The 27,087-nt window shown below is 36.8% G+C and overlaps 1 protein-coding gene and 1 pseudogene across 13 annotated transcripts in view; one reads left to right on the top strand and one right to left on the bottom strand.

The window, feature by feature from the left end:
- The window catches only part of EPB41 (erythrocyte membrane protein band 4.1), a 195,453-nt gene that overhangs the window by 93,764 nt on the left and 74,602 nt on the right, over positions 1-27,087 (top strand). For all 12 annotated transcript variants that reach the window (XM_032389745.1, XM_032389705.1, XM_032389694.1 and 9 more), the window contains exons 3-7: positions 239-451; positions 2,739-2,843; positions 13,968-14,010; positions 21,499-21,574; positions 24,146-24,364. In XM_032389745.1, the coding sequence (XP_032245636.1) occupies positions 398-451; positions 2,739-2,843; positions 13,968-14,010; positions 21,499-21,574; positions 24,146-24,364 (497 nt within the window). In that variant the 5' untranslated portion in view covers positions 239-397. The remainder of the gene's footprint in view (positions 1-238; positions 452-2,738; positions 2,844-13,967; positions 14,011-21,498; positions 21,575-24,145; positions 24,365-27,087) is intronic.
- LOC116622964 lies at positions 5,597-6,723 on the bottom strand (annotated as a pseudogene). The gene has a single exon (XR_004297652.1). The product of XR_004297652.1 is annotated as a zinc finger protein 575-like (transcript).

Here is a 27,087-nt window from a genome sequence, read left to right as displayed (position 1 = left end):
TTGATTTGAAAGATAGGATTCTACCTGAGAAGTTTTAAGGATAGCATAGTGAGTGTATAGATCTTTTAGGAGATCATAATATCTTTTATTAATAATTTATTTAATCTTAATATCACTTATATTTGTTTTGTTTTTCTTCTTCACTGCATTTATTGGTAGCATTATTATAGTTATTAAAATGTATACAGCATATTTTGTGAAATGTCTTTATTACTGACTTGATGTCATGGATATGCAGCCTGCTCAGGAAGAACACAGAGAGGATCCAGACTTTGAAACTAAGGAAGGAGGAGGCCTTGAAGACTGCTCTAAAATAGAAGTAAAAGAAGAAAGTCCTGACTCAAAAGCAGAAAGAGAATTAAAAGCTTCCCAGAAGTCAATCAGAAGACACAGAAACATGCATTGCAAGGTTTCTTTGTTGGATGACACAGTTTATGAATGTGTTGTGGAGGTGAGTGCATTTTAATTTCCATAGTCAGAACTCTTACGGATTGTTTCATGTAGGGTTGAGTAAGTAGTGCCAGTGACTGTTTCTGTGAACTGAAATGTTAATAGGGATTTTCTGGAAGTGGAGGCCTGGAAGGATTATGACTGAGTCTTATTTTCTTCTCCAGTTTTTTCTGTATCTGCCAAAACTTGTGAATTGAGCATGTGTTACTTTTATAATCCAAAACAATTTTGTTTAAAAACAATTGGTTGTTATTTATAGAGTGACCTGCCATGACTAGATTTTCCAGGTAGCCTCAGTTTCTGATATTAGGTCTAGCTATTCCCATAATTATATTTGTAAAAAAGTTACAGTGTGGTCATTTCTGCTGTCCCAGATCTAAACCTTAATAAGCCTCGATTTATTCAATGCATTTCTTTAGCCCTATGAAATAGGATATAAACAATTTAAATCAAGTAATGCCATTTTTTAAAATACTCTGTGAGTCAGGATTGAATAAAAAATGTCAGTTACTTGGTTATTCTTTTGCTCCTTCAAGACAAGTTAAAATCCTTAAAAGTCTACTAACCATTTTTTTTAACTAGAGCAGTAATTATCAATTATGATATGCTTGATATAAAGCAATTGTGATTATTACTAATAATAGCCTTTATTGATAAGACATATAATTCACATATACTTGTATTTTAGGTATGTAATTATGAATTGAATTATCTATATGCAAATGCAAATATATCAAAGCACTAATAATCTAAAATATCACCTTATATCTATTAATAGACATTCCCTCTCCAAGTTTCAAAGAATAAATCAAGAAAAATACACTATTGCACTTTGAAAATAGCTGCTGTACCTGGTAAACTACCAGAGACCTATGGTCTGCTCTTTCTGCTTCTCACCACTAGCTAGCTGAGAGATGGGAAAAGCTATTCCGCACATTGTTCCCATTCAGACCAAGGTCCAGATCTGGGTTCTCTATACCTGAAATATTTGGGGGCAGATATGTTTCAGAATTCAGAATATTTTGGGTTTTAGAAAGGAGTAAGTACTTATGCTGCATAACACACCCAGGAGGGTGTGTGGCAGTACCAAGATTCATTCTAAGGTAGGTACATGAAGACCATAAATAGCCTCATAACAGTTCAGGTCAGGATTTGCCTTCAAATGAACTTTGGAATCCCCCGCCCCCCCCACCAAAAAGCCTAAAATTTTACTTTTTAGAGCTTCTGGATTTTGGAATTATAAATAAGGGAGTAGGGACCTGTACGTGAAGAATTCCCAAATCATTTCTGTCATTTGGAGTGAAAACATAAGAGGGAAAAATGAAGAAAATGATTACTATAGATGGGTTAAGTCTGAAAATGAATTAACATCTATGTGAATTACTAACAGTCATTAAAAATAACTGTTCATTGAGAGGACATGTGTGTGTGTCAAAAATGATTTCTAATTTTTTTGACATATTTAAAAAATATATTTCTCAGAGGTCATTAGCATGTTTGATTTTTTTCAACAATTCCAGTAGCTAGGTAAGATAGATATAAATATTCTTATCATTTTACATGTAAGAAAGCTAATGTTCAGAATTATTAATTGAATTGACCCAGGTTGTTTTGCTTGTAAATAGAGGAGCCAGGACTTTTTGACTATACATCTTATCCTCTAAGTTAGGCTAAGTAGGAATATTAGTACCCAAATTTGGCAGTGGTTTGATTTTCTAAGAAGTGTTTCTTTACTAAGAAGACAATTCGTAGCACCACTGAAAAAGCCACTGCAACAGGTAATGTCTGTTGGGTATCTAGACTTTGTGCATTTTTCAGGAGGGAGTTGAGACATAGCTCATTCTCTTGGGACATTTGGTCTGAGAACAGTAGCAAGTCTAATGGTTTCCATAGTCACTATTAACTGTCAATGTTGACATTAGATTCAGTGAATTTAGGTGGTCATGATGACAGCAGCCCATAGCAAGCTTCAGGAAATACTACACCAAAAATAAAGAATGTGATGTTTAAGATGGAAGTAGGGAATGGTTGATGAAGGGAAGGTAAAATTTTGCTTTAAATTCTAGCACTATTTCCAAGCCACTATAAGTGTGTTGCATATTTAAGCTGACAACTGACAAGTTAAGAAACAGGATTTCTATAACCCACATTGCTCTACTTACGCTGTATAAACCATCATAAAGTGGTGGTAACCACCGATAAAAGAGGAAATTGGGAATGACATTTTATTTTATTTGGTGATAAATACAGGAATAAGAGGAAACCTCAAAATATGTATGTCTTTGCAGAAACATGCTAAGGGACAAGATTTGCTTAAACGAGTGTGTGAGCACCTCAATCTTTTGGAAGAGGACTACTTTGGTCTAGCCGTTTGGGATAATGCAACCTCAAAGGTGAGGAGACTGATTGTCAAAATACTTGTTTAAATTCTTTTATTGTCATCAAGAGTGTATTTATGCCTGCCTCTCCAAGATACAGTGTACTTAAGAGTTATTCTTACCTATTCTTGTTTCTCAGATTTTCCCTCTAGAACATTTTAAAGAAAAGACCATTGCTGTTGTGTTCTTTCATCATTGAGAGAAAGTATCCACTGTACTGTCTTTTTAAAGGACAGGGGAAGTACAGAGCTATGATGTCCTGATTAGCAAGTAGATACCAATAACTTCATATATTATGCAATTAGTATTGTATCTAATAGGTTCATAGTAAATATGTGTTGAATGGATGATCTATCAATATTATAATTATACAATAATTATATATAGTTATAATTTGAGAGTAATGTTATAAAAGAGAATAAGGTCCCAATACTATTGAAACAGCCCTAAATGAATCTGACATTTTCTTCTAGCCCAAAAGGAAGTCAGAGTTGACTTTTGAAAGAAGCAAAAGAAAGTGTGAGAACATGGAGGAGGAAGGAAAGGTTAAAAGTCAGGTATTTACTTCAGAAAACTTGAATTATTTCCTAGGCCAATTTACTGAAAATTACAAGTATTTAGCTTAAAATCTAGTGATAAAAACTTTAGTCCAGTTTAAAAAGTCTTTGCAGGTGCTATCCTAGATGATATGGATAGGGCTGTGGATAAGATAGACATGGTCCCTGCCCTCTGGAACTTATAGTTTAGCGTGGCGAGTGTTATATGAAAGGAAATCTAAGATGTCATGACAGGGTATGGCCAGGGAAGTCTTCTCTGGGGAAGTGATGCCTGAGCCGAGAACTGATGGATTAAATGGGCAAGTGAAGTGGAGAGAGAATGGCTTGTATAAAGGCCTAGAATTGAGAGAGTGGCATTGGAGGAACTAGGAGCCTGGCTAAACATAGGAAGTGAGGAACAGAGTAAGAGATGAATCTGGAGAGCTACATAGGGGTCAGGTCATGGAGAGAGTTTTGTATACAATGTATTTAAAGTCAGTTTTGTTGGTTCTTTCTCCAAGGTAATTTATATTTATTAAGAAAAGTTAGGGGCAGCAGCCTTTAACAACTGCAGACTCTATAGATTGGATTATTTGGGTTAGATAATGCAAACTTGAAGACATGGAATTGCCCTTTGCCTAAATAAAATCTATTTGTAGAATATACTAGTAGTTACATAGTAGTTTGCAATAGTAGTTTGTCCTTCTATGTGAGTGACTGTTGGTTCAAGCAGAAGAACTGTCTACCAGCACTAGGTTAATACTGTTCTTTAAGGACTTAATCTTTGTCCTTAAAGGCTCAAACCAACTTGTACTGAAGCCTCTAAGTTCCATTAATAAGGGAAGACTGAAGGTAATTAAAAAACAAAACAATACCTCCAAAACTACAGTGAAAAACATTGAGCAGCTGTGAGCTAGAAAATTATTCAATGAATCAAGGAAAATACTCTGAAAAGTATTTTATGTTGTACAAGCTCAGTGAGATAAAGTTCAATGTTTTTACACTATGGGTGCAAAAAAAAAAAAAAAAAGGAAAAGGAAAAGAAAAATCCAAGGTTGATTTGAGAATAACTGAGAATGCTTGAATTTGGCATGTCAGTAAAGTCACTGAATACTTACTTAATATAACTGGAAATAATATCTGTGAACCACACATAGTTAAATTTTGAGAAGCTAGCTCATTCATCTAGACATTCAGCAGAGGAAATTCTTTTCCCCTTGCAGTTGAGCTTCTAGGGCCCACATTGCTACAAAAACTTTCATTTGCATTGATAACTTTTCACCATTGGTGGTGCCATCCATACTTGTCCTGTCGGTAGGTTTTATTTCCTTTATAATACTTTTCAAAATCACGTATTAAATTGCTTTATTTATATTCATTTAAATATTTATATGTAAAGTGATATTAAAAGTGGCTAATATAAAAGCTGAATAGCAAAGTATAAACCCGGCTGTGTAAAAAAGGGCATTATTATCCCTCTTAGATAAAATATTTCTAGAAGAGAAAAGCTGTTGTTTCAGAATCATAATCTAGTTTCAACTTCCCTGATAGTTTATAAGAGCCCCTTTTGGGGAAATCAGTGGGCAAGTGAATCCTGGGAAACATAGGGCTTATCATATTCAGGGCTTATCATATCATTTGTCAGGTCTATAGTAGGCTTCAGGTTCTTACAGGATATCCAAGAGGAACATGGTTAGAGGTGATGAACTGTTCTATATTTTCTGCTTTTAAATTCAATGTGACCAACCTCCAGCTCTGAGAAATATGTCAAAGCAGAGTTTTTCTTTGGGTTAAAATGAGGGTCTTTGGGCTGATCCGGGAAGTAGGGCATAGAAGGGAAAGCAGGTACTTGCCAAGCAAATCTTGTACAAAAATGAATTTGGGGAAGACTTACCTTAGCATTGTCAGGTTAAAAGGCCAATACAATAGCAAAAGCCATCTTGGTGATGACAGTCCTTCAATATGCTATCTCTTGAGTCATACTTCTTTAGTATGGATGAATTGCTCTCTCTGCTCATGCATAGCTGTCCCTGGTATTTCCCATCACCATCATCCTGGGGATTTGATTTGCCTCACTTCTGTGATGTTTCTCCTGTTTCCTTTGTCCTAGCTTTTCCTTGTGTTTTGATAGAGTGCTTCTTCTAAGAAATGGCATGTGAGACATAATTTTTTGAGACATTATATGTCTGAAAAATGTCTTTATTCTACCCTCACGTTTGGTTGTTAGTTTGGTTGGGTATAGAATTTTACACTTGAAGTTATTTGCCATCATAATTTTGGTGGCATTACTCCATTGTCTTCTAGCTTCCAGTGCTGCTCTTGAGAAGGCCAAAGCCATTCTGATTCATGATCTTTTGTGTGACCTTCCCTTTGTAGAATTAAGCTAGTAAAATCTTATTGTCTTCCTCCCTTCCTTCCTTCCTTCCGTCCTTCCCAAAATGGAGGTACGAATTTAACTTAAAACAATAAGGAGAGACCCTGTTTCCCCACACTCGTTACCAAACCACATTGGCAGCAGACTTTTTACTTTCGCCATATGAATAGGAGAGGAAAACCAGAGCCAGGACTTGCTTTGGAACCACAGTTCCAAGTCCATGGTTTGGAGCCCAGTGCTTACTCTCTGTGGATGATCTCTTCCCCTTCCCAGAACAGGTGAGGAAAGAGTTCCTCAGCCTTGTAAGTTCGAGCCCAGCATGGAGCCAATCTCCTTGCCAGCCCAGCTTAGAAATGCCACCTCTTTACTGACCCAGGCTGGTGGCAGAGGGGACCATGAGCTAAGGGGAGGGCTCACTCATGCTGCCCTGGGCTGTCAGCCTGATGCTAGCTGCGTTGATGAAGGAGCAGGACAGGTCTTTGGCCAAAGGCCTAGGTTCAGCTTGGAGCAGCGATGGTGGGCTGTGGCCTGGTTGCCTGGCACCATGGGGGGTTGTGACACAGGCTTTGTGCAGCCAGTCTGGAGGGGAATGAAAAAGCCTTGTGGCAGTGTGGGCAAGGAGAGGGGTGGGCATTGGTGGCACAGTGCGTGTGGCCATGGGCTGCAAGCTTGGAGGGATAGCAGAAGGCCTTGGGGTGATTGGGGCATGGATTGGGGGGGGAGGCCGCCATGTGCCAGCCGGTACATGGCCAGCTTGGGCCCGTAAGAGAAGGCCTTGTCACAGGAACAGCAGCAGTGTGGGCGCTGGGCCGGGGCTGCTGGTGGTCCAGGGAAGGCGCCCCCGCAGAAGTGGCAGGCCCTGGAACCAACTGGCTGGGCTTCTGCGGTGAGCCCTGGTGGGGCGCTGCTCCCTTGGTTACTGGTTCCTTGCCAGTGGGACTAGGATTGGTGTCCCAGCGGCGGACTCCGCATCTTGTTCCAGCATCTTGCTGGCCCAGGAACCCAGAGGGAGGTAGGTGACGCTGGGGATTATCAGGCTGATGGGGATAGGGCTGTAGGGCCCCGGTCTTGGTTTAGTCTCAGTCCACTGACACCACGTGAACTGCTTCCTTCTTGTTGCTAAATTTTATCCCGGGCGTGGAGGGTGGAGGGTGGAGGGGGGACCTGTGGAAGGCCCCTCCTCCAGTGGCTGCTGCAGCTGCTGAGCTGCCCTTGGATACAGTGGAGTTGCTCCGCCCATCATGCTGTTCGATTTCGTTTTAGTCACCATTACCTATGTATATCTACTGGCAGTAAGCCAGATTTCCAGATACTCTCTTTAGAAGTATACAGAGATTCAGGAAATGCTTAAATGTGTAAAGCCACTAATGTTTGTTAGTTTGTTAGTCATTTATCCAAATTTTCTGTCATTCTGAAAACACAAAGGGTACTAGAGTTACAAAATCTCCTGGGGTTCAGTCCGCTCATTTTAGAGATGAGAAAACTGAAGCATATAAAGGCAGAGTGGCTTCCTCCCAGTCCATTCCCTCCTGAAATTCCTTGCCTCCTACTCCTTCCTAAATGATTTTCTTCTTCAGCTTTTTATTCCTCTTTCCTTGAATTTTACGTTTTGTTTTTGTTTCTTGGTTTTTGTTTCCTACCTACAGAATTAGTTCCTGTTAAATTACAAAAATTCAACCAAGTAAATTTTAAAGATCTAACTGCCCTTAGTAATCATTTCATGAATTGGGCAGCGTTCCACCTAGCAAGTAGAGGGGAGCTCTGAAGGTTTACAGGAAAGCAAAGGTTTTTTAAGGTAAAGAGGGAATGGAAAAGAGGAAATTATTAGCAAAGAATCCACTGTTTTAGGCAAGGTCACCCTCCAAGGGGAACAGAAAGGGTCTATTAGTAAATATCTTAGTGCTGACCAGGAAATTTCCATGTTGACTAGTTAAAGGTTACATTTCTTGGTGGTTGAAACTGTGGTTAGGTTAGATATTAAGTCTTGGTTTACTGACTTGCTTAACCTAAGTGATGCCATTTTGGGCTTATGGTTTTCTATTTTAACATTTCTCAAATTGTGGGGAAAAAATGTGAACCATAATACAAACAGAAATGACTATCCTCTTTCCAGTCCCAGTCTATTGTCTGTCATCTTTTTTTGTGTGTAAAGATTTGTCCTTTGTATATGTAGGTTCTCTCCTTAAGAACTTCTGGATTGTTTGTAGACAATTGGGTACCTTTAGCAGGGAGGAAAGTTCATTGAATTGACTTCTTCCTCACATGGAATGGCTTGCTTTACTCTCTTTCCCTACTGACTACATAATTAACAGGCCTATTGCCAGACTAAGTCTGGCTAGAGAAGAGGAAAGGCAGTTAGAAGCAAACTTCTGTAGCCCCATGAAGACATTTATTACCACTATGAATCAAAGTTATATGAGTTAAATAGTTGTTTCCTACGTTTTATTCCTGCTTAGTTGTTTATGAATGAATCGGATTTTTTTCCTTGGAGAAATGTCACCCACATTAATTCTTACCCCTCCCCCCCCAATTCCCTCCCTAAGCAAAAATCTTGAGCTCTTTTGGTAAATACTGAGAATTTTAAATGAGGAGTTCATTCAGTTCAATGGCATATGGTCCTCTGTCTCTTTTCTTTCATTTTCTGTGTGGATGAATTTTCTTACCTTAGGAGTCAAATTTTTAACTCTGAATAGGTAATCAGTCATAGCCAGGAGGGTCTTTCTTTCACCTTGCAAAGGCAAATAGCGAACACCACTTGAGTGAATATTAAATCCATAGTGTGAGGCATTTAACTTATAGTCATCTGAAAGGATGGATTGTTTTAAATTGATTCACGACTAGCTTTGAAGCAAGTACTGATAATGATTGTATCTTTATTGTCTGGCAAATCAGAAAGACTAAGATGAATTTTATAAACATACTTGCAGAGTAGGAGGCTGTATTTGGGATCTTGTCTTTTGCTCCAAAGATTTGGTTTGACATCTCTAGTGGATTTAAATGTGGCTTTTTTAACACTTAAAGAGTCAGACCTAGAATTACTGTGCTATAGAGTTTCTACAAACATCTTGGAGCAGTGATTTGAGGTCAGCATACTAACAGAAGCATAAACAATGGTTATTCCTCAAGTTAAGGAAGACAGAGTTGTGGAGCTTATAGATAATCCTTTTACCTCAAAAGACAAGGAGGGGCGCCTGGGTGGCTCAGTCGTTAAGCGTCTGCGTTTGGCTCAGGTCATGATCCCAGGGTCCTGGGATGGAGCCCTGCATCGGGCTCCCTGCTCAGTGGGAAGCCTGCTTCTCCTTCTCCCACTTCCCCTGCTTGTGTTCCTGCTCTCGCTGTGTCTCTCTCTGTCAAATAAATAAATAAAATCTTAAAAAAAAAAAAAAAGACAAGGATTTGTCTAGATCACTTATATGTATGTGCAGGGTTTTAGGACCTCCAGATAAAGGTAGCTGATGGCCAACTCAGGGCATGTTCTTTCTTAGGGTTTTTTCTTAAAACTTTATGACCTAAGGTTATATTGCCACAAAAGATATGAAAAGTTCCTAGTCATTTTACTTACTTAAGTGACATTGCCTTAGTTGAAACTTTATCATCTCTATACTGGTTTATTTCAGTAGCATTTTTCATTTGTTTATTCATTTATTCATCAAACATTTATTGAGTAGACAGCATGTGCCTTGTGCCAGGCAGAGCTATAAAAGACATAGTCTCTTTGCTCAGGGAGCTCCCAGACTGATGAGGGGGCAGCAGTAAGATGGGCACCCACAAAGAAAGGGTTTTCTGCGAAGGTAACATAAGATCTGAATTATAAGAGATAGTCAAGAATCTTCCAGGTGAAGAAATTGGGATAGAGTATTCCAAGTGAAAGGGACAACATGTGAGAAGGTGTTTTAAAGTAGGAGAGTACATGTGAGACCTGTAATTCTTCAGTTGAATGAATAGAGATCTGTTTCAGGCTATTACTGTTATTCATCTCTATTATTTCGAAACATTTTTTAAGCTCAAGAAGGAATGTGATACTTTTTAAAGCACAATTTAAATTCTGTTTAAAATGTTAATTTAATAAATAAATAAATAGTTAATTTATTTAACTCACAAGAAATGATCGGCAAAATGGACCCTTAAAAGGGAATCCTTAAAAAAATAAATAAATAAAGGGAATCCTTGCAACTGAAGGTATTCAAATAGAAACCAGAAGATTATCCAGACTTGCTATTTTGGGGACATCTTAAGAACCCTAATAAGATGGGTGCCCGAGTGGCTCAGTTGGTTAAGTGCCCGTCTTTGGCCCAGGTCATGATCCCAGGGTCCCTTGGATCAAGTCCCGCATTGGGCTCGCTGCTCGTGTGTGCTCTCTCTCTCATGCTCTCTTTCTCAAATAAATAAATAAAATCTTAAAAAAAAAGACCCCGATAAGATACAGTTCTATAACTTTTGTCCTCTCAATATTTTGTTATTTTATAAGTTAATTCCTATCTTTTTCCCCTAGCTATAACCCTCTCTTTCACCTCTCCTTCAAAACCATTCTCTTGAGAAATTGGTTTACATATAACTATCTCTACTTCCTCACTGTTTATTAGTCTAACATAATACAGGAAAGTGTGTAAATCATACATGCGTATTTCAGAGAATTTTTACAAAGTGAACACATCTGTAAATACCCCCAAGATTAAGAAAATAAACATTACCAGGACTCCAGAATCCCCTTTTGTGCCCCCTCCCAGTCACTCCCTCCATCCCCTAACAATCATTACTCCTATCCCACCCGGTAAAAGTAACAGATGTCTTCCTGACATCTATTCCCGTCAGTTAGCTTTGCTTGTTTTTAAACTGTATTGTAAAAATGAAATCATACATATGTTCTCTTAGGTCTGGCTGCTTTTATTTTGTTCAGTATTGTGTTTTTGAGATTCATCCATGTTGTAACAGTAGATCATTCATTCTCATTTCTGTATAAAAGTTCATTGTTTGAGGGGCGCCTGGGTGGCTCAGTCATTAAGCGTCTGCCTTTGGCTCAGGTCATGATTCCAGGGTCCTGGGATCGAGCCCCACATCGGGCTCCCTGCTCCGCGGGAAACCTGTTCTCCCTCTCCCACTCCCCCTGCTTGTGTTCCCTCTCTCGCTGTCTGTCTCTCTGTCAAATAAATAAATAAAATCTTCAAAAATAAATTAAAAAATATAAATTCTTAAAAAAAAAGTTCATTGTTTGACTATACCACACTTTATGTATTCTACTATTGATGGATGTTTGGCTTGTATATAGTTTGGGCTTTTAAGAATACTGCTGTTGGAACATTCTGGTATATGTCTTTTAATGCACATATTTCTTTTCTGTCCCATAGACTTCATCCTATCAAGCCCTTTTGATGATCAGTATCAGCACAATTTATTGAGTGTGGCTTATGTGCTTTTTATATACATCAAATAATTTAATCCATAAAAACTCTGTGAAGAGAGTAGGTTTTCTAAAAAAAGATTTACTTATTTATTTGAGAGAGAGAGAGAGTGTGGAGGGAGGGGAGAAGGAGAGAGAATCCTCAAGCAGACTCCATGCTGAGTGGGGAGCTCAGCATGGGGCTTGATTCCAGGACCCCAAGGTCATGACCTGAGCTGAAACCAAGAGTTGGACACCCAACTGACTGAGCCACCCAGGCACCCCGAGGAGGGTAGTTTTATCCCAATTTTATATATGAGACAATTGAGACTTAGATGATCTTATATAAGGTTACACAGCTAGTAAATCGTAGAGAGGTTGAGACAGGATTAGAACTCAAGACTATCTGACTTCAAAGCCTGTACCCATAACCATTATTCTCTCCTGTACCACAATTATCATTCTCAACAGCAACCCCTCATTTGGTCTCCCTTTCTATAGTCCTGCTTCCTCTAATTCATGTCGCTCCTTTATTTTAAATCCTTCAATGGCTCCCCCTTGCCTGGAATTTGAAAAAGTCGGAGTTTCTTACTGTGAAATACTGTGTCCCCCCGATCTGACTCTTACCATTCTCTTCCGTTTTGTATCTCCCCTCCTCACCTCTGTGTTCCAGCTATGCTCACCTACATGTCACAACTGAGACATGTTCTCTTATACCCTGTGCCTTTTTATTTATTCCCTCTTCTGTTTTGCCTGGCTAACTCTTGTTTGTCCATGAAGACGCGGCTTAGGTCTCCCAAACATTCTCTTGAGAAACATTTCCTAAATGCCTCTTCTCCCCAGTCCATTTTGGTGCACCTCCTCTGTGCTCCTAGAACACCCTCATCATAGCACTCTCACACATTACTATAATTATCATTTTCACACTTAGAACAAAAAATCAGTTGTTCACTATTCATCTCTTCCATTAGACCGACAGCTCATTGAGGACAAGTACGATTTTTAAATCCTTTTTGGAAACTTCAGTGCCTAGCACATGGGGTTACTCCTCAAATATTTGTTGGCTAAATAAAATGCTGTGAATTGAATCATTTAAATTGAGCATAAAAGTACCTATTCTTGTACACATTGATTTTTATTATCTTGTACACATTGTTTTTTATTTGGATTTGGAGGTCTAGGTACTGAAGCAATAATAATTTGTTCTATAACGTCACTAATACCTTGGAGTCACATGTGATTGACACAAATCTGGGCTTGCCCTCCTTACGTCAAATTGGTGGGAATTCTAGCTCCAGAGTCATAGAATGGCTGAAAAATCCCTGTAAGAAACTTGGCAGCTTCAGGTTACCTCGGGAGATTTCTCTAAAAAAATAGTGGAAAATATAGAGTTGCCTCATTATGGTGAGAGATGTTTCATTCCAAAGCGGTAAAAAGTAGTCTTTGTTTAGAGTTCTGGGTTGCATGGTATAAATGACGATTCTCAGAGGTTCCACGAAACTTATTAATTGGACTTTTTGAAGTCTTCCTTTGCCTTTGGACCTGTAACAACTTAAAGTTCTTTAATCATAATGAGAAATGAGAGTTACTGCCTTTCTGACAGGGCTTAAACAAGTGTGTGCTTAGTTTTTATTCTAAGGAATAATTTTATATTAAGTGGTATATTTTTAACACATTTCTTAATCTTCTGTGTTAATTGTGGAGAAAGGGGACAGAAAAGGAAATTAATCCTCACTCTTGTGTTTATTGTCTGTTGTGATGACTACCTTTATAAAACAGTTAAAGTAGTATATAATCAAATATGAGGTTGTGGAATTCAAGTTCATTTCTTGGGCAGGGCAGATAGAATGGTAACCTTGTGCCTTTTGTCTTTGTTGATAGAGGGCGAGGAGGGGGTACTTTACTCTAAATATCACTAAAATTCAGTTTTAAACCTTTTGGAGGAGGGTATGGAGAGGTATTGGGAGGAAGCAGGAGAGGGGCTCCTGGGTGCTGACAATGTTAAACTCATGTGTTCACTTTGATAAGTTATTGTCTATATACTTATGTTTTAGGTATGTTTCTGTATGTCTCTTATATCAATAAAAATATTTTAAACAATTTAATTTAGAAATTTCTGTCTTTGAACATTTCCCAAGGAGCCTGCAAAAGATGTTAATGGTGAGGCTCTTTCCAAGTGCCATTATTTTTCATGGTCCACCATGAATTGAAGAATCCTGCCCTAATGATGTGTAGACTCTAAGTGGGGTTGGAGAACAGTAAAAGGAGAGATTAGCGTGGGCAAGAGTAGTCAGGGAAAACAACATAATCACTCATCCAGTAAATATTAACTGAGCATGAACCATGTACCAGATGCTGTGTTGACATAGAAAACTTAAATGAAATTGGAGGTCAGAGTTGGAGGGAAAAATAAGATATGGGTGACGTTAATTAATCCTGGTTATATCTCTACTACTCTTTACGGAATGATAAAAATAGCAAGTGCTTATTTAGCATTTCTTCTTTACTAAAAGCTTTACATGTATTAGCTCATTTAATCTTCACAATAAGTCTATGAGATAGGCCCTACCACTAGTATCTCATTTTAATTTCCTCTAGTAGATGAGAAAACAGATACAGAGATGCCTAAAATCACTCAGCTAGGAAGTAGTGGAGTTAGGATTCAGTCCTAACCGTCTGGCCCCCTATTTCTCTGCTCACATTTACTATGCTGTGTGAAATTAATGCAGAGAATATCAGAAATATAGATTGACCTAGAGAATCTATTCGAAAATGTCCAGTAATCCTGCTCTGGTACTCTGTGCTTTGTGTGTTTTGGAGCTGTGTGTGAATGCCTTTTCTTCTTTTTACAGACATGGCTGGATTCTGCCAAAGAAATAAAAAAGCAAGTTCGTGGTAAGTGAATCTAGCCCTTCTTATAGTTCTTTTTTTCTTTTAGTAGGTCAGAGGATTTTCACCCATTTTCTGGCTATGAGTCACTTTAGAATCCTGGCTATGGCAGGTGGCTCTGAAATTGAGATAAAGCCTTCCCTTGGAAGGAGGAGATTCCATGATAGAAAGATACAACAGAGGTGGACACGATTGAGATGTAGGTCAGATCTTGATTTTTTTCTTTACAACTAGGCAAAATTGGAGAAGATTGGAATGGTTGAGAAAAACAAGTTTGAGAAGAACAAAGATGAGAAGAGAAAAAGGATATGGGAGTCAGTTCTCAAAGGGGTTTGCTGCCTGGTCCTGGTCCTTTTAAATTGTTCTGGACTGTTGCATTCTAACCTTCTTCATGTTTTCTTCTCTGTAGTTCTTTTTGTCCATTTTCAACAATCTTCTTCCAAACAGTTCTTCTGTTAGTAGAAAAATGAAATTTCCTTGCCAATGGCCCTCTGACATTGTGACTTTTCTCCTAACGCCAAGCCCTTTAGTATGTATTACTGTTGTACCCCTGCTCAGACGGCTCTCCTGAGATAAATATTTCTAGGTCGAATAAAGTGTAAATTGGTATTTTGTAGCTCCAGGCCCAAAGGGCTAGCTAAGGGGTAGAGACTCTTTTTCTCTTGTTTACAGCTAAATGTCTTTTTGGTTTATTTTTAAGGAAACTTTTAGGAACTGCAATAGAGGTTATTCATCATGGTTAGTAAGTTTTAACTCTATCACCTGAAAACAAATTTAGAAAACAATCTTCCTGTAGTGAAATGTTTTCTTTTAGACATATTTATAGTTTATATTCCTTGAGATAGAAAAACAAAATATTCCTTTGGACTGGCAACTCTCCATATTTGTTCTTTGCCTATAAAATGTTTTAAAATCCAAGTCAGAGCAAAAAATAAAATAAAATAAAAAAATAAAAAAATAAATAAAAAATAGAATAAAATGCAAGTAAGAGCAATACATTTTTGGAATATTTGAGCCATGACAAGAAAAACATAACTCCAAGTCCCTTTCAATGAAAATTCTTTTAATATTCAGTATTACTCAGGAACAAATGATTATACAAGAAGACTGGTTAGGAAGAAAAGTTAAAGCAGAATTTATGATGAGTGGAAAAGAATATCTAGTAGATTATATCTCTAGATATAATATCTCTAGATATAATTATCTATATCTATATATATAGATATAATGATCTCTAGATAGAATTTCTAGCTATAGAAAAAAATCTTGCTAAGAAAAAGAACCAGTGTTTGTCATTTAAAAAAAAATTTACAAAATAATAAAAACCCTTCCTTTAACATGGGAAAGGAAAACCTTGTCTGTAGCACAAACTTAAATAGGGAATCAAAATGTAAACATTTCATTAAGCCAAAGAGAAGATCGACATTTATCTATTGCAAAGATTTTGTTTTTTAAAAAAAATATTTTTTGTCACACACGTAATATTTACCCATTGTGAAAAATTTAAACATTAGGGAAATATATCATGAAAAAAGTAAAAGGCCCCTAAATTCTATCCTCTAGATACAATTACTGTTAAGTTGGTATAAGCTACAAGATTTTTTCTAGGCATATATAAGTTTTGCCTTTCAAAAATAGAATTATGCTATATACTATTCTTGTCCCCCCAAGTCCGTAGGAGATACGTTCCAGGTCCCCCAGTGGATGCCTGAAATTGTAGATAGTACCAAACCCTATATATACTGTGTTTTTTCTTATACATATGTATTTTGATAAAGTTTAATTTATAAATTAGGCACAGTAAGAGATTAACAACAATAACTAATAATAAAATAGAACAATTATAACAGTATACTGTAATAAAAGTTATATGAGTGTGGTCTCTCTCTCAAAATATCTTATTGGACTGTACTCACCCTTCCTATGATAATGTGATGTGATGAAATGCCTATGTGATGAGACGAAGGGAGGTGAATGACGCAGGCATTGTGACCTAGACTTAGGCTACTATTGATCTTCTGACCGTATATCAGGAGGCTCATCTGCTTCCAGATCGTGGTTGACCATGGGAAAGTGAAACCATGGATAAGGGGGGACTGTTGTACATTGTTATGTATTATATTATCTATGCATTATGTATTATGCTATATATAGTTAAAAATTTGTTTAAATAGGTGATATAAATATGTGGAATAAAATTAAAAGATACAGATGAAACTAATGCAAGGTAAATCGCCCTTCTACCCCGTCCTTTAATTCCTTGGGTTCTTTCCAGAGATGTTCTGAGTGGACATAGACATACACATATTTTAATATAAATATGTATTTAATACATATATGTTTTACATGCATATTATATTTTACTATGTACATTTATGGAAATATGTATTTAATAGGCATGTTTTATATGTATTTAATATAAATATGCAACCGATATTTTTATTTAACATAATTTGGAGTATTCTTCATATCAACACATATAAATTTGTTTAAAAATTTTCTTGATGACATAGTTGTAGCACAATATATATAAGCAGTCATTTTGATGGCCATTTTGGGTTATTCTCAATAGTTTGCTATTACAAACAAGGTTGCAGTGAGCGTTTATATAAGTTCAAGTTCATTTATATAAGTGCATACATATATATGTTCCTGTAGATAAGTTCCTAGAAGTAGAATAAAAAAATATGAATATCTAAAATTGAAATAGATATTCACTAGGAGGATTTTTTTCCATATTAAAAACATACAGAAAAGTATGGAGCTAATGTAACAAATAACCCATGTACACATCACCCAGAATTAACATGTGTTAACATTTTAAATTTAAAATAGAACAGTACCGGTAAGTTTTATCTTTTTTGTTTTCCTCCTAGTCCTGTCCTCTTTTCTCCCTAGCCATTGAAATCTATTTTCATGAATTTGGGGTGATTCAGTCCATGTTTTTATGTTTTTTCTTATATATCCATACCTATATACCATAGATAGTATTGCTTTGTCTGTGTTTCTGAAATTTCCCTCAGACCCATTTATTCATTTGAACCTCTTTTGGAGGTTTATCAATCTCTCTCTTTCCTCCCAGCTTAATTCCCTTGGTTGTGAATAAGAGAGATCTCCCCTACTCAATGTGGCTATCCATCTCTACCCCTTTCTGTAATAGTGCAGAGCAAAAGCAAGAAGTCCTTATACCTTCAAAAAAGGGAGGGAGGGAGGGAGGGAAAGAAGGGAGGGAGGGAGGAAGGAAGGAAGGAAGGAAGGAAGGAAGAAAGGAATCCTTATACCTTCTATATATACCGAACAATACAGATATATAACATACACAAATTATGTTTAAAAAATTCTCTAGTCCAGGTGTACTCCTTATAAATGTGTCTTCCTCTCCTTTCCCTGCAGGGGTCACAACTGTCCTGAATTTTATGTTAATGATTTCATTGTATTTTTAAGTAGTTTTTGTTACCTATGAACGTATACCTAAAAATATTGTTTTACCTTTTGAACATCATATAAATTTAATTATTTAATAGTTAATCATTTGTGATTTGGTTTTCTTACTCAACATGACTTTTGAAATTCATCTCAGTTGAAAAGAAAATTTCACAAAACGATTCTTAATCTTTACTATGAGGGATATCCTCTGATTTTTTTTTTTGTTTGTATTCTGTTTCATTTTTTAAAATGCTGTTTTTGACCTACTAAACGGACTTCACAATGGATCATGATCCACAGTTTAAAAAAACACTTGATCGAGGATGTATACCTGTAAGTGGAATTGCTAGATTATAGGGTATGTTTTACCAGATATTGCCAAATTGCTCTCTTTTACGTTGATTGTAACAGTTTACCTCCCCACCAGTAGCAGTAAATGAGAATTCCTAGTTTCCTGTGTCCTCAGAAGGCAGGAATTTTTTTCAATTATTAATTTAAAATATTTCTTGACATAATTTCAGACTTAACAGAAAATTGAAAGAATGCTACAAAGAATTCCTGAATATCCTTTACCCAGATTCCTCAAATGTTAATATTTTACTACATTTGCTTTTTCTTCTTTTCTCTTTATCTATACAGTCACACACACACATATACACAGAGGTTTTTTTTCTAACCATTTTAAAGTTGCATCATAGCAACATTATTCACAATAAACAAAAGGGAGAAACAACCCAATGTCCATCAACCCAATGCCCATTACTCAATAATGGGTAAGCAAAATGTGATATGTACATACAGTGGAATATTATTCAGCCTTAAAAAGGAAAGAAATACTGATACATGCTACTGGATAGATGAACAGTGAAAACATTATGCTAAGTGAAAGTAGCCAAATGTTTAAGGTCATATATGATTCTATTTATATGATATCCAGAATATGTAGATCCACAGAAATAAAACAGATTAGTGGTTGCCAAGTGTTGGAGGTGGTGGGGGTACGGACCGCGAGGGAGTGACTGCTTAATGGATACAGAGTTTCCTTTGGGAGTGGTGAAAAGGTTTTGGAAAAAAAGAAATAAAAGGTTTTGAAACTAGATAGTGATGATGGTTGTACAGCATTATGAATGTACTAAATGCCACTGAATTGTACACTAAATATACTGAATCGTATACTTTAAAATGGTTAATATTATGTGAATTTCACTTCAATAAAAAAGAAAATAAGTTGCAGTCATGATATCTCTCTACCCCTAAAATATCCTAAAAACTAGGAATTTTCTTATATAGCTATAATACAGTTATTAAAAGCAGGAAATTAACATTGAAGCAATACTGTAACCTACAGATCTAATGAGTTGTTCCAGTAATATTCTTTATAGCAAAAGAAAATCTCCGGTGATGTTTTGCATTTAGTTGGCACATCTCTTTAGTTTTTTTGATTTGGAACAGTTCCTGAGTCTTTAAAGTATTTTATAACATTGAAAGTTTTGAAGAGTCCAGCCTCATTATTTTATAAGTGGTCACTTTGAGGATGTCTGATATTTCTTCATGGCACGTGAATCTTCAGGTTATGCACTTTGGTGGGAATGTCATTGAAGTGTTGCTGAGTTAGAGGGCAGAATTTTTTTTTTTAAAGTAAACATTTTTTGTTTTAAGATTTTATTTATTTGTCAGAGAGAGAGATAGAGCATGCACAAGCAAGGGAACGGCAGGCAGAGGGAGAAGCAGGTTCCCTCCTGAGCAAGGAGCCCAATGTGGGACTCGATCCCAGGACCCTGGGATCATGACCTGAGCCGAAGGCAGACGCTTAACTGACTGAGCCACCCAGGCATCCCAAGAGGGCAGAAATTTTATTTATTTTTTATTTTTTTTAAATTTTTAAAGATTTTTATTTATTTGACAGAGGAGACACAGCGAGAGAGGGAACACAAGCAGGAGGAGTGGAAGAGGGAGAAGCAGGCTTCCCGCTGTGCAGGGAGCCTGATGCGCGGCTTGATTCCAGGACCCTGGGATCATGACCTGAGCCGAAGGCAGACACTTAACAACTGAGCCACCCAGGCGCCCCAAGAGGGCAGAAATTTTAATGTTAAGATTTTTTAGAGCTTTTCCAGCCACCTTTTTTTCCCCCCCACTAAATATTCTCCATAAGGTATTACTAATTATATGTATCCTATTCTAGAGACCGTCACTAATTAAAGCTTAACTTTAAAATTTTTTTAATTCCAAGTGATTAACTTTTTTAGTCTCTATTGCATTGAACCCTGAGCTAGCTTGCAGTGAACCTGAATATCTTCACTAGCAACATGCCAAACTTGTATCTGTTACATGGAAAAGAATAGGAACTGAAAATTTGGGTTCCTCTTCTTAAAATTCCTATTAACAAAAGTAAAAGAGTTAATAATTGGGACATTTCTGTTTAGATGTGGTTATTTCTAATACAGTTAAACTTCCTTGTTTTGGGTTAAATGGAGAGAAAAATTGAACCAGAATACAGGGGTTTTTTGGTTTGTTTTCATTTGATTAGGTGTAGTAACATAAGGTCATTGGTGGATCTGGATTAATGGATAGTTTTAATATATTAGTACCTTTTTTTTCCCCCCTGGAGCTGTAGCATCCTCATAAGACCTTCACAACAATGCTGTGAGATCAGTTACTTTATTTCATTCATTCACTCAACAAATATTTCTTGAGCATCTATGATCTACCAAGCATTGTTTTGGACACTAGGGATACACACCAAATAAAACAGAAAAAAAGTTTTTATGCTCAGTAATTTGCATTTTAGTGGGAGGAGACAAAGATTATCCTTTAAAAAAGTTATATGTTTGTATCTAATAAGTAGTATATGTACAAAATTCAAATGGTATAAAAGCGTATACAGTGAAAATAGGTCTCCATCCTATTTTCCCCATCTTCATTTTCCTCTCTAAAAGTTCCCCTTCCTAGCTTCCTAACTACTATAACTGGTTTAGTATATATCCTTATAGGGATTGTCTATGCATATATAATCATACCCTAACATATACTTCTTTCATGGTTGCTTTTTTTAAATTTAAATTTTAGTTTTTGAAAGATTTTTATTTATTTGAGAGAGAGAGAGGGAGCACAAGCAAGGGGAGAGGCACTCCGGAGGGAGAGGGAGAGAATCCCAAGCAGACTCCATGCTGAGCGAGAGCTTGATGAGGAGCTCCATCTCACGACCCTGAGATCATGACCTGAGCCGAAACCAAGAGTCTGGCATTTAAGTGACTGAGCCACCCAGGCGCCCCTTATGGTTGCTTTCTCTGTGCACTGTTCTTGACCTTGATATTTTTTTCACCTAACACTATATCTTGGAAATATATCTTCTCTTGCTAAATAAATATATATTTAGGTTGTCTCCAGACATTTGCTATTACAAACAATATCTTATGCACATACCATTCTGACCACGTTTAAGCATATGTTAGACACATTTATGGAAATAGAATTGGGAGGTGAAAGAATATATATGTTTTATTTTTTATTTTTTATTTTTTTTATAGATTTTATTTATTTATTTGACAGAGAGAGACACAGTGAGAGAAGAAACACAAGCAGAGGGAGCGGGATAGGGAGAAGCAGGCCTCCCACTGAGCAGGGAGCCGGATGTGGGGCTCGATCCCAGGACCCTGCGACCATGACCTGAGCCAAAGGCAGACGCTTAACCGACTGAGCCACCCAGGCGCCCCTGTTTTATGTTTTGAAAGATATGGTCAAATTGTTCTCCTTAGATATGGTTGTTGTATCAATTTATACTCATATCAACAATAGATAATTGTTTATTTTCCCCACCAATTTTGGGTGTTATCAAGCTTTTTATATCAATTACTTAACACAGAGCTCAAAGAGAAAAAAATCCCTTTCAAACTCTCTTAAGTGGTTCTAAATAACTTTTTCTTTCTTTAATAAAAATCAAATTTTTTCCACAAAGCATGAGAATATTTAAAAAACCTCAGGAAGAGAAAACTTTGAATATTTTAGGTACTTTTAACAATCAGGAACTTAGGTATAAGCATACAATTCTTTTTGTGTTTACTTTTACAGGTGTCCCCTGGAATTTCACATTTAATGTAAAGTTTTATCCACCTGACCCAGCACAGTTAACAGAAGATATAACAAGGTAAATAAGTTATTAATAGTTAAATATATAATAAGTAATTCTCATTATCATAAGCTCTGGGAATTTTTCTATTTAGAACTGAAGAAAAATGAAGTGCTTTTAAACTTAGGATGGAAAGCATCTGGTCTCTTCAAGGCAGGTTTGCAAATAAGTGAGCCTAGAAGACTCATATATCTGTGACATGCCTGGAGGAAATTGGCAGGGGAATTAACCTTGCTTATCATGAGTACTATGCCAAGCTGTGTATAGGGCACCTATAAACCACACGCCCTCCAAAGGGCAAGACAAAAATATAAGTGATAGAATAGCTCTAGTACTTTCTCTTTTTAATACTCCTTCCCTACCATGTTTTCTGTTATAGGGATTAAAAAAGCTGAAATCTGAATTATTATTATTTCATGTGTGTGTGTGTGTGTGTTATTATTTCTTCTTATCTCTCTTTTAAAGTGTATGATTAGGTACATAATCCTCATGAACTGAATCTTCCTCAGTAATTTTTAAGCCCACTTAGTTTATGAAATAAATCTTATACCCTTTGAAAACAACTTCCTGATTTTAGGAAAGTGGCCTTTATTGGGTTCTATATAAATACTAATTTAAAAAAAGAAAATGGAAAAGCAGTATATTAGACAGAATGCTACTGTACATATTTATATCCATAACACCTTGCATGGATCCTTATACATAGTAGGTGCTTGGCAACTGTTTGTTAAATGGAATTGTTGGTTGCTGAGAAACTGCTTTCTTTCTTTCTTTCTTTTTTTTTTTTTAGATTTTATTTATTTGACAGAGAGAGACACAGCGAGAGAGGGAACACAAGCAGGAGGAGTGGGGGAGGGAGAAGCAGGCTCCCTGCTGAGCAGGGAGCCCGATGCGGGGCTTGATCCCGGGACGCTGGGATCATGACCTGAGCTGAAGGCAGACGCTTAACGACTGAGCCACCAAGGCGCCCCTGAGAAACTGCTTTCTAATTCTGATTTTGCTGTCCACTATCTGACTTCAGACAAATATTCAGTCTCTGTACCTCAGTTTTCAGATCTCTCAAATAAGGGGATAGCCTAAGTAAACTCTAAGTCTGATTGTCAAGTATGGTGAAATTTTTAAAAAATTATTCTTTGTCTGGTTAATCCTTAGTACATGCTTGAAGTTGACATGCCATCTCTGACTGAAAAAAAAATTGTTTTGGTTATTTCTTTTTCTCAGGTAATATTTGTATCTTAGTGTTGCTTCTTATTCGTCTTTCTTCATTGAGGTTATGTATAAGACAAAACAAGTCCCTAAAACTCTTTGCTAATTACCTACATTTTAGAGGAGTTTAAGATCCTTGTGATTTGGTTGGCATTCCTCTTTTTTTAAAAAAATATGTATGTAGTGACTAATCATAGTTAGCAAAAGCGATTGTTGATACCTACATTATTCAACATCTTGTTATGGTCAAACCAAGGATATAATTCTAATCAATACAGGAATTTTCAATTGCATCATATCTCCCAGCTTTCCTGTTTGGTAAAACAGTCTATATTGGTCAACTCAGCTAGAAAAAGTGCTAAGGAGGTCAGGATCATAGGTGTAAACATGATACTGATAGAGATGAGTGTCTAACATATGTAGGGGCACTCAGTTTGTTCTACTGACCAGTTTTAAGCCCAGTTTGAATTCCCAATAATTTAGCACACGGGTGGAATCAGTCTTACAATATGATAGTGTGTGGAAGGCTACATGCAGCTTAGCCCATCTTGAAGTTCCGGAAAAGAACTGAAACTGTTCATACCCTAGTAAAAATGTGTGAATAATGTCATCGTTATGTATGAAGGACAGTATCTACACGTTTGGCAAAGCAGTATGATAGAAAGAGTCCAGTTTTGGAGCCAAACAGCCTTTGTTACTATATGACATTGAGCAAGCTTAGTCTTTGAAGCTGCCTCCCTATCTGTAATCTGGTAATGATACCCACTTCACAAGTTTTTTTGTGAAAATTAGGTGAGATAATTTGTATGTATATGGTACTTAATGTACTCAATAAAATATTAATTTCCCTACCTCCTTCAGACTTTTCCCAACTTTACCTCTTTTCTTTCTTCCTTTTTTGTTATTGATATATAATTGACATATACCATTGTATTAATTTCAAGTGTATAACAGAATGATTCGATATTTGCATGTATTATGAAATGATCACCACAATAAGTCTAGTGCATAACCATCACCATACATAATTACAAAAATTTTTTCCTGGTGATGACAACTTTTAAGATCTACTCTCTTAGCAACTTCCTCTTTCTAAATTGCCTTCCAAATATGAGTCTAACATAGTTACCGGGTTGTTGGTTTTTTTTAATGTTTTACATGGAAAAATTTTAAAACACACGGAAAAGAAAAAATAATAGTATGATGAACAATCATATAACCACTACCTAGATTGAACAATTATTAATGTTATTTCATATTTATTTAATCTCTCTTGTTTTTCTCCCTCCTTCCCTCCCTCTCACTCCCCTTTTCTTCCTCTTTCTCTGTATTTTGTTTTTGTTGTTGCTGACATGGTAACATTTTTTTCTCTTTTGGCTGTAGATATTATTTATGCCTTCAGCTTCGACAGGATATAGTTGCGGGACGTCTGCCCTGTTCCTTTGCCACCTTAGCATTATTAGGTTCTTACACCATCCAGTCTGAGCTGGGAGACTATGACCCAGAACTTCATGGTGCCGATTATGTTAGTGATTTTAAACTGGCCCCAAATCAGACCAAGGAACTTGAAGAGAAGGTCATGGAACTGCATAAGTCATACAGGTAAATATGTCTCCAGGTTTTTTCTGTGTTTGTTTTGGCAATAAGTTTAAACCGTTGGCCTGGTTTTGATTCAGTGTTTGTTTTAGAGGGGATGTGGTGCTGTAGAGTCAGCTCAAGCCCCTCCACTGTTCGACTTTGAGCAAGTCACTTAAGCCCTCTAAACCTCAGTTTTCTCGTCAGAGTAACAGGTGTTGTGTTGAAGGCTAAATGAGGTAATAGATGTAAATGAAAACTAAATGAGGTAATAGATGTAAATCACTAAGCACTGTGTCTGGCACATAATAGGTGCTCAGTAAATGTTAGCTCTTGTTGCCTTACCTTTTTTTTTTTTTAGATTTTAAACTTATTATGCTGAATTAGGTACTTTAAGATCCTTAAAGCAGGGGTTCTTAGGATCTGTGTACATGGATGGACTCCAGAGGACCCATGAAACCCCTGAGGTTATTTTGAAAAGTCTTTATTGAATTCAATGCTTTTTTGCATGGAAATAATTAGTGATGTTGGAAGGTATAACAAAGTGATCAAAAGCAAGGGCATATGGTCAGACTGAGCTGGGTTGAGATCTTGGCTTTGCTTGGTCCTGGCCTTGTGACCTTGAGTTATTCACTTAACCTCTCTGAGCCTCAGGTTCCTTATATGTCTGATGGAACTTATTTCCTCAGAGGAAATAGGGTGATGGATGGGATTAGAAAAGGTATTATGTGGAAAAACTTGTTTTTTTTTTTAAGATTTTATTTATTTATTTGTCAGAGAGAGAGAGAGAACGAGCAGGAGCACAAGCAGGGGGAGTGGCAGGCAGAGGGAGAAGCAGGCTCCCCACTGAGCGAGGATCCCGATGTGGGACTCCATCCTAGGACCCTGGGATCATGACCTGAGCCGAAGGCAGTACTTAACTGAGTGAGCCACCCAGGCATCCCTGTGGAAAAACTTAATACAGTGTCTTACACATTGTCAAAATTCAGTAAATGTTAGCTAATATTAAAGTGCCAGAATAATTTGTGTTTCTTCCTACTATACATCCCATGGTTATTTGAGGGACTTGCTAACGCTACATTTTACAGGCTGCCTTAGCTTATTAACGTGAATATCTGATGTTGGCCTTGAGTTAGTAGTACCCTGAGGTATGTTAGTCTGAATTAGGAGAATCCAGATATCTTCTAAATCAGATATTTAAAAAATTTATAAATATGTGAAACAATGTCACTTTTTTTTTTTTTACTACATTTTGGGAAAATATTGTTATTTTTCACACAAAAAAGTTATGAATGTTAAAATATGAGCTTATTGGGTGCCTGGGTGGCTCAGTTGGTTAGGCGACTGCCTTCGGCTCAGGTCATGATCCTGGAGTCCCTGGATCGAGTCCCGCATCCGGCTCCCTGCTCGGCGGGGAGTCTGCTTCTCCCTGTGACCCTCCCTCCTCTCATGTACTCGCTCTCTCTCATTCTCTCTCTCTCAAATAAATAAATAAAATCTTTAAAAAAAAAAATGAGCTTATTGTTACTCTTTAAAGATTTAGTAAGTATTTAAAAATTTCCTTAGTTTTAATTTCTAATGTAGTAAGTATTGATAGATATAACCCACATAAAGAAAAGTTCTTTGGAGACCTCAATAATTGTTAAGAGAGGGAAGGGATCCTAAGGTCAAAAAGTTTGATAACCACTGAACTAGGCAGTGAGATAGAATGGGCTGTGGAATCAGCCTGTTATATTTTGAATTCAGACTCCATTCCTTATTAACTTTTTGACTCTTAGTAAATGACTTAAGCTCTCTAAGCTTCAGTTTTCTCATCTGAAAAATAAGGGTAATGATATGAATTTTGTGATTGTTAAAAATGTGAAGCGCATTGCATGGTGACTAGTATATAGTGAGAGTATTTGCTAGGATAATAATTCTTAACCCCATTTTACAAGTGATGGATGTGAATCTGGGTTTAGAGAACTACTTTTTGGAACTTAACAGAATTTAAACCCAAATAAGTGAAATGATCTCAAAAGACAGGTGGATATGGTCCATTTGATGTTGTTTTAGGTATATGGATAGAAATTAAGCAATAATGGATCTCCATGACTAGAAAATGTAGAGGTCTGACATCTTGGAATTTACTTGCTCCTTTTTGGAAAGATTGGCACCATTTACAAACAGAAAGCCAAATGGAAAATTTAATTATGTCCAACAACATGGCATTTTAACTAATCCAGAGAAACTTCTGCTGAGGCAGAAGCATTTTACTATGCATTGAAAAGTACAAGCAAATACCACCCTGTTCTCAGATAAATAGAAGACCGCCTACTTACATGGAACCCTTGGTTGGTGGCCCTTTGCCCAGATAGAGACTTTGAAGTTATAATTAACACTGTAAATTTATACTAGCAAATCAAGCTTTAAAATTAATTGCCCTCCATTGATGGGTAGTAGGAAAGTATGTAAACTTGTCAGTTGTCCCCCACTTAATTATTTGAAATCTCAGTCCTTAATTAGGGGATGTAACAAACATTATTAAGAGGCTGTCACATAACGTTGGAACTCACTGAATGGCTCTGTATCCGGACCCCACTTGCTCAAAATAAATACAGAGAAACTTTGTTTTAACTTCTCTTTTTAATGAGCAAGAGTTAACCAGTGCCAAATGTCTCTGGTTAGATACTTTTGTAAGCTTTCAAGTGGTAAATTATTGGGTGGTACTGAATAAATTCTTAATGGCTTAGAGGTATCTAACGTCTTCC

This window comes from Phoca vitulina, unplaced genomic scaffold (genome assembly GCF_004348235.1).
Source record: "Phoca vitulina isolate PV1807 unplaced genomic scaffold, GSC_HSeal_1.0 scaffold2, whole genome shotgun sequence".
NCBI classification, from domain to species: domain Eukaryota; kingdom Metazoa; phylum Chordata; class Mammalia; order Carnivora; family Phocidae; genus Phoca; species Phoca vitulina.
This window is presented reverse-complemented; position numbering and strand designations above follow the sequence as displayed.